This window comes from Chiloscyllium plagiosum, unplaced genomic scaffold (genome assembly GCF_037043375.1).
Source record: "Chiloscyllium plagiosum isolate Xiang-an unplaced genomic scaffold, Cpla_swu_hap1 HiC_scaffold_35, whole genome shotgun sequence".
Taxonomy (NCBI): domain Eukaryota; kingdom Metazoa; phylum Chordata; class Chondrichthyes; order Orectolobiformes; family Hemiscylliidae; genus Chiloscyllium; species Chiloscyllium plagiosum.
Genome location: NW_028270173.1, coordinates 58,402,996 through 58,411,672, shown reverse-complemented (window position 1 = coordinate 58,411,672; position 8,677 = coordinate 58,402,996). Strand labels below are relative to the sequence as shown.

Below are 8,677 nucleotides of genomic sequence, written 5' to 3'. Positions count from 1 at the left end.
TAATGAGCTCCCAGAGGAAGTGGTGAAGGATGGTGCAACTGCAGCATTTAAAAGGCATCTAGATGGGTATTTATGAATAGGAAGGGTTTAGAGGGATATGGGGCAAGTGCTGGCAAATGGGACTAGATTAGGTTGGATATCTGGTTGACATGGACAGGATGGACCGAAGAGTTTGTTTCCGTGTTGTACATCTCTATGACTCTAAGTATATGAGATGAGAAAATAAAGAGAAATTGATAAGTTCAGAGACTATGCTTCCAACCTATATTCTGGGGGTCATAAAGAAACTGACTAATGTATATTAAAAGGTATTAGAAGTGTGCTCAATCGATAACAAAAACAAAAAATGTCAAAGTATGAGAGGTTGTGGGAGAGATTTTGGTGGCAGTTACCTGTCTCTGGGAACCATTAAAAGCAATGTCTGCTGGATCTGACCAAATCAAAAAGAAACTTAATGCTGTGAATTACATAATGAGTACTTCACATAGGAGAAAGAATCAGGCAGTGTTGACATGTTAGAAAGACCTTATGACAGGGACAATAAAATTGTCGTAAAATAGAAATACCAGAACAATTGGACAATGAATAAAAAATTGAAAATTTAAAAGTTGTTCCTCTAACAATTAGGTTGGAAAATATGGAGTTGCTTAAAAGGTTATATTTAATATTTAGAAAATGATTGAAGTATTTGAGGAGGCAGTTTCAGTATTAGAAATCAATTAGTGGGAAACAGTTCTGGCTGTTCATATTAATATGATGTGGATATGTTATTTATAAGACTCCATTCAGAGAGATTAGATCAAATGAGAGAAAAGATTAAATTCATGATGGGCAAAGGCATTATTGAACCAAGTCATTGTAGCTAGAGTTCCCCTATTGTGATGATGCTGAAATAAGATGGGTCACAAAGATTTAGAACTAATTATTCGCAAAGTCAATGTGATAACAAAGAGGACTTATATCCTATTCCATTGAATGAATTTGATTTGCATGATTTGTCACAAAAATTAACTTGTTAAAAAGTGATCTTTCAAGTTCTGCACACTTAAAGGCCCCAGAGATATCAGCTTTTGACACATCAGCTGAACTTTACCAATCCAAGTCAAGCCTACTGGAATGAAAACTGGGCAAGCAACATTTCAAAGAACAACCAGTAAAATAATCTGAGGACTATGTAACTGTGACGATTGGCTGTTGTAGTCAAACTTGGGAAGGACATTGAAATCATTTGACTGAACTGTTTAATTGGCTTTTTGTAGCCAGTTTGGTTATAGATCTGGCTAAGAATGAATTTGCCAAACCAAGAATTTGGGACATACCATGGGACAAGGCCAATGTAGCACCTAGACAAGTGATTGTAAATGCCATTTTGGATTTTCCCATGCCTTGAAAAAATGTGAAATTCTCCGATATCACAGAATCCCCACAATGCATAAAAAGGCCATGCCAGCCGTGGAGTCTTCACCAACCCTCCAAAGAGTATCCCATTCAGACCCCTATCCCCATAACCACACATGGCTAACCTTTCGAGCCTATCTCTGGATGCTACAGGCAAGTAAGCATGGCCAAACCACCTAACTTGCACATCTTTAGACTGTGGGAGGAAACCGAAGCACCCGAAGTAAACCAATGCAGACCCAGGGGTATTGTGCAAATTCCACACAATCACCCAAGATTGGAATCAAACCTAGTTCCCTGGTGTAGTGAGGCAGCAGTGCTAACCACTGAGCCATGCTGTCCACATGTTGTCATGAGATGACTTTATCGAATTATGAAAAGCTATTGAAGTTAGCTATTGGTACCAGCAACATTAATGTGGGGGCTGTTTTTCTGCAAGTTGAGGAGATGGGAATCAATTGGCCTGTCAGTTATGTTTTGAAGAAATTGACCACATATCAGCAAAAAAAAAGTCACGGTTTATAAAGAAACATTCAGTCTTGTGTAATTCTGAATACGTTTGATATATATATCAGCATAAATATGGCAGATAGTGTTATTTATACAGGTTGCAGTCCTTTAATTTTCTTGGAAAAGGTTTAAGACAAGAACCCAAGATTGTTTCATTAGAACTTAATTCGCCAACCATAATTAAAAATTGCTTGTGCACCAGGAAAGGAAAATATTATAGTGGGATGTCTTATTAAGAGCACTCATGAAGGACACTGAGTGATGTGATGCCCATGGACTTGTAAAATAAGGTAGCTCTATCACTTATTGTGTGTTTCATGTCAGCATTTTATCATGTTCATATGACAATAAATCACTCAGTAACTAATAATTTGATCGATAATGAAAATGCTTCCTAAAGACTTGCATTTGCCTCTAGAGGTCAAAGGTGTGACGTAAGGTGTGCAATTTATATATTTTTAAATACTCATTTTGGTGTTTGGATTTTCAATGCGGGTTTTGGTCTGTCTGTATATATGACGGGATTTAACAATTAACTTGAAAGTATTTCTTTAGCTTTAGTGATTTCTTTTAAAAAACAGTATGAGAAAGAAAAAGAGAAAGAGAGAGACTTCCTGGAGGGTAATGGGGTTTTGTTTCCATTGGATTGTTTTAAGAGTAATCAGAACATTATTGAGCATTTCAACAGTTTCAGTTGGAAGGAGCAGAATTGATTTATTATTTGGCTTGATAACAGCTCTTTTGGTTTCAGTTTGCAGAATTCTTGGCTGAAGCTAGAGATGTACAATTGCTTCTGAGAAAGGGAGATAGTTTAGAACTGTAAGGAGTTTAGTTTTAAAGTTCCAAATCAGAAATGTTTAATTAAAACTTTGAAGGGGTTACTTTAAGCTGAGAAGATCGAAGTTTAGTTATGTGAATACTGAAAGAAAAGGCTAACAGACCTTGAACTGACTCTTTCAACTCCAGTTAAGTAAATTTAAATGTATTGGAGAAGGGAATATATAGGTGTTTGAGTGCTCTAAAAGGGTGCTCTTGGGATTAATGGTACAGTATTTTACCAAGTGTAGCAACATTTTTAAACTTGTGGAATAAGTAAGTAGTTTGATTTATCTATTTTTTTTCTTTACTTTGTGCCATAAACTTGTTTGTGAGAACAAAGTCCGCAACATTTTGTGTTCATATTTCAATGAGAAACTGCCCTGTTAAAAGCAAATTTAAAAACAAAATGTGGTCTATCAAGCAAGACTTTAGTCAGGGATCTGACTTGTCCAATAATAACATCTGCACTTAACACCTGTGCTTCACTTTCAAATGAAATCTCAAAAAAATTAAGAAATATCCTTTGTTGATGCTTTGGAGTTGATTAGAACTGGTTGAACTGTTCACAAAAAAAGACAATATTCAGACTCTCTCAATCTGTGCACAGTGTTGTTCAGTTTGTGTAAACCCTCTGGATACAAACACAGCGGGTTGTCCTCACTGCCTGGGGGTTACTCCAAGTCCTGTTTCACTGACATCACACTGCAGGGTGACTCCATTGTTACATCATAATCCCTCAGCACTGGTGATGTCATCACTAGTTGTTTGATGGGAGTGAAAGCTGCTTCTTGTTCTGTGTCCCAGTCCCACTGAACATCCTGCACAGTGAGACTGGGTACAGGTTCACACTCTGAGGGCAGATCGGCAAGATCTTCACTAGGTTGTTCCTCTGTGAACTCACTGATATTCCATGAGGTCCAACAACTGTATGAAGGCTTCATTAAAGAACTCAGTCTGAAAGGGTTACAACCCTGTGTGAATCCTGTAGTGTCCAAGACTGTCAGAGATATCGCAAAAGCTTTACTGTAAAGATTACCCTTTAAACATTATTCCCCTGTGTGGATCCTCTAATGGAATAGCATCACCATGACATTGAGAACCATTTGTTGCACACATCATGTGTGTTGTGTCTGTGCACAGAAGTTCTCTGACTGTGAGAATTAATTATCTTTGATCCCGCACTTGAACAGTTTCTCCCCTGTGTGAATCCGTTGGTGCGCACGGAGACTTGATGCAGCTGAAAATGATTTGTCACAAATCTCACACATAAACGGTTTCTGCCTTGTGTGGATCCTCTGATGAAGTAGGAGACTTGACGACCTGGAGAATGCTTTGTCACATACCTCACATATGAATGGTTTCTCTCCTGTGTGAATGCGCTGGTGTCTGCGAAGGGCTGATGAATCCGAGAATGATTTGTCACACACTTCACACGTGAATGGTTTCTCCCCTGTGTGAATGCGTTGGTGCACACGGAGGAGAGATGAGTGAGAGAAAGACTTGTCACACACTTCACAGCTGAATGGTTTCTCTCCCGTGTGAATACGTCGGTGTATGTGAAGGTTCCCTGACTGGGAGAATGATTTATCACACACCTCACATGTGAATGGTTTCTCTCCAGTGTGGGTGCGTTGATGTCTGCGGAGATATGATGAATCAGAGAAAGATTTGATACACACCTCACATGTGAATGGTTTCTCCCCTGTGTGAGTGTGTTGGTGCATGAGAAACTTCGATGACTGTGAGAACGATTTGTCACATACCTCGCATATGAATGCTTTTTTCCCTGTGTGAATGCGCTGGTGATTCACAAGGTCTGATAACTGTACAAAGTCCTGGTTACACATTTCACAACTGAATGGCTTTTCTCCAATGTGAATGTGTTGTGGATGAACAATCATTGATGAGTGTGCAAAGTCTTCATCACTTTCCTCGCACTTGAAGGCTGTCTCTTCCATTGTTATTGTTGTGCTCTCAAGTGTACAACAGATGCACTGTGTGTGACATTAGGTCTTACAATCCCATGGAATCCTCCTCACACACTTCACACTTGAACAGCCTCCTCCCCCTGGAGAAATGAGTCAGTGATTCTTGAGGATAAATGAATGACTGAAGCTGTCACCACACTTGGAGCCACTCACACTTCTTCCCAGCCTCACCCTGATCGATCACCCACAGCCAAACCTTCAGAAAGGTTGGTTCTGATGGAAAGCTCCACACCATTGACCAGTTTCAGATCTGATGATGTGTCAAAGCTCCCCTAACCCGACCGATTTCCAGATGATAGTTTCACTGCCCAACCTCCTCTGTGTTGAGCAATGCTGTGAGGGGACTAGCTGTCTTCCTGCAGTTGTGCAGTTGTTCCTTCGGTGATGATCAGGATCTATCTGCAGTGTCTATCCTCTCTGTATTCTCTGGTGTAGTACGGTAAAATCCTTCTGTAAAACAGGAAAAGGAAATGTGATTTGTATCAACAATATTGACTACACAGAGTCTGACAGCTTCAGGTCAAACAAGTTCAAAGAAAACTATCACGCCCTCCCAAATGATGAATGAGTCCTTTTCACCATGTTCATCATCACAGGGGCAGTAGACTAAGGACAAATCCCTACACTGGGTGTCCATAGGATGCAGTGAGCCATCAACAGCACCAGATTGTATACCACCACAATATCACATATATGATTATCATCAAACTAGTAGATAACAGGTCAGGAGCAACTCTGGGGATACTTCAGAGTCCAGGTTTTTAGTTAAGCACAGGACACTACTGAATCTGTTTCCACCACCCTGTCAGACAATGCATGGCCAATCAAAGTTATGTAAATACTTTTCTCCTCAATTCGTCACTTATTCTTCTGTCAATCATCTTTTATCTGAAAACATTCTTTATCAATTAGTGTGCAGTTTGAAACAGTTTCTCTTTATTTGCTCTGTCTAAATCCATGACAGCTTAAAACATCCCTGATTTTTCTCTTCTAAGAGAAACAATCCCTGCTTCTCCATTCTATTCACATCTCCATCAAATCTTTTCTATACTCTCTCCAACATTGTCCGGACTGAATATACAGCCTCCATGAGCAAAACTTAGTCTACAGACCAACAAGTGTTCTGAAGACCAGGCCTGCAGCATTCAGGTCGGACAACCCAGACCTATACAGAAAATCTAGATATTACCTCTGCAAAGCCATCAGAGATGCCAAGAAAACAGTACCGGACCAAATTAGAGGCCCAAACCACAACCATATGGACTCCTGGCTCCTGTGACAAAGCCTAAACAACAAAGCAGGATAGAAAATTTAGCAGAGCAAGACAGCAGACAAAGACACATTCCTCCCTGATGTGCTTTCTATGCTCAGTTTGAGCAGAATGTCAGTGGCGCGGTGTCACCTGGCCCAACAGCCCCAGATGCACCCCTGCCGTTATTATCTGTCACCGCTGCAGACTTCAGATCAGTCTTCCTAGGAGTTGACCCAAGGAAAGGCACAGGCCTGGACAGAATTCCCGGCTGTGCATTCAGATTTTGTGCAGACAGGCTGGCAGAGGTATTCACTGACATCTTCAACCTCTCCCTCCTACAAGCCGAAGTCCTCACCTGCTTCAAGAAGACCACAATCATCCCAGTACCTAAACAAAGCACATGCAACATGCCTTAATGACTACTGCCCAGTGGTTCTGACCTCTATAACTGTGCTTTGAGAGACTGGGCATTGCGTACTCCAACTCCAGTCTCCTAGCCTGCCTTGATCCCATGCAATTTGCCTACCAACATAACAAGTCCACAGCAGATGTCATGTTCCTAATCATGCTCTCATCTCTGTAACAACTGGACAACAAGGTCATTGACATCAGACTCCTGCTCATCAACTACAGCCCCACGTTGAACACCATTATCCCCTCCAGACTGATCTCAACATTCCATGACCTGGATCTCAGCTCCACCCTCTTCATCTGGATCCTCAGCTTCCTGACCCATAGACCACAATCAGTGAGGATAGACAATTGCACCTCCTCTGCGATGATACTCAACACTGGAGCCCCCCGAGGATGTATTCCCAGCCTCTTACTGTACTCACTGTACACTCACGACTTGTCAAATTCCAAACAAATGCCATCTACAAGTTTGCTGACAACACCACTGTGGTAGGATGGTTATCAAACACCAATGATTCAGAATACAGAAAGGAGATAGAGGACTTGGTGACGTGGTGCAATGGATAACAATCTCTCTCTCTCAATGTCAGCGAAACTAAAGAACTGATCATTGACATTAGAAAGAAAGGAGGAGAACCCCCCCCCCCCCACCTACATCATCACTGTGGAGGTTGAGAGTATTGACAGCATCATGTTCCTCAGAGTGATGATAACCTACAACCTGTCCTGGACCTCCCACATAGGTGTGGCAGTGAAGAAGGCACAACAACATCTCTTCTTCCTTCAAGTGGCTCAGGAAACGTGGCATGTCCATAACAACTCTCATCAAGTTTTACAGATGCACCATAGAAAGTATACTGTCTGGATGCGTAATGGCTTGGTACAGTAACTACTCTACCCAGGACCATAAGAAACTACAGGAAGTGGTGTGCACAGTCCAGACCATCACAGAAGCCAACCTCCCATCCACCAACTCCATTTACACGTCTTGTTGCCGCAGAAAGGCTGCCAACATCACCAAAGACCCATCTCAGTTATGCTCTCCTACAACCTCTTCCACCAGACACAGGATACAGAAGCTTGAACACACACACGCACGCACACACGCACGCACGCACACACACACACACACACACGAACAGCTTTATCCCTGCCGTTATTAGACTCATAAATGGACTGTCCAACTTTGAATAATGCTGATCTTCTTAATGCAGACCTCGCCTTGTGTACGTCCTGTGTAGTGTAACCTGTATCCGTTACTCAATCCAAGTTTCGCTCAGCCTATGATTTGTACCTCCTTGCTGACTATGATCTACCTGTATTGCTCGCAAACAAAGCTCTTCACTGTACTTGGGTACACGTGACAATAAATTAAATCAAATCAAATCTTCAGTTCTATAAGATCAGGAATGATCAAGAAACAGGATGGAGCATTGTATTAGACATTTCTCTCTGTGACATCAAACTCCAGTCTCCTCCACCTACAAAGATACTCCAGACTCATGTCTCAATGTGCAAGCTGCAGTATTGGCTCAAAACACAAGACCACAAGTGAGTTATCAAGATGCACACATCAAACTCAATATAATCTTGACTACCATGCTGTAGTCACCTTGACCATCATAAAAGGCCCCAAAATGCTTCAAGTTGAATTATCTGAGAACTCTGGCAGTGGGCAATGTAAGGAGATATTACAGAGATGATCAAACGCATGAACAAAGGGGTAGGTTTAAAGAAATGGAAAGTGGTGGAGGGGTTTAATGAAAGAATTTGAGAGATTAGGGCCCAGGAAGCTGAAGGCACAGACATCAAATGTGGAACAGCTAAAGTTCCGAGGGACAAATAGTAGAGGAGGGTCGGGGCCTTAGGAGAGTTAAAGGACTGAGTTGTTTATCACCTTCCCTCAGGAGATATCAGTGCACTTTTCAGTCAGGAGGCTGTGAGTTCAAGTCCCATTTCTGATTTGAGCACTGAGGCTAACACTTGAATGCAGAGAACCACAGAAATGTTATAGCACAGAAACAGGCCATTCAGCCCATTATGCCTAACTGTGCTGAATAAACTAGCTACTCATTTGAATCTCCCTGACCTGTACCATGGCCTAGCAGGTGCCAGCACTTTGGTGCAGATCCAGGTTCATTTTAAGTGAGTTGAAGGTTTCTGCCTCATTCACCAATATGTGCAATGAAATTCAGCCTCACACTCCCCTCTGGGAAAAGATCTTTCCTCATCCCCTCCAATCCTTCTATCAATTACCTTCATTCCATGTCCCTTGGAAACTGACCTCTGTGCTAGG

At 41.6% G+C, this 8,677-nt stretch overlaps 1 protein-coding gene across 1 annotated transcript; it reads right to left on the bottom strand.

Moving 5' to 3' along the window:
- Nucleotides 1-1,897: 1,897 nt before the first annotated feature.
- On the bottom strand, nt 1,898-5,160 carry LOC122541196 (uncharacterized). The gene has a single exon (XM_087978777.1). It carries the CDS (start codon nt 4,683-4,685, stop codon nt 3,888-3,890), a length of 798 nt encoding a protein of 265 aa, XP_087834903.1. The 5' UTR covers nt 4,686-5,160; the 3' UTR covers nt 1,898-3,887.
- Between the last annotated feature and the right edge of the window lie 3,517 nt (nt 5,161-8,677).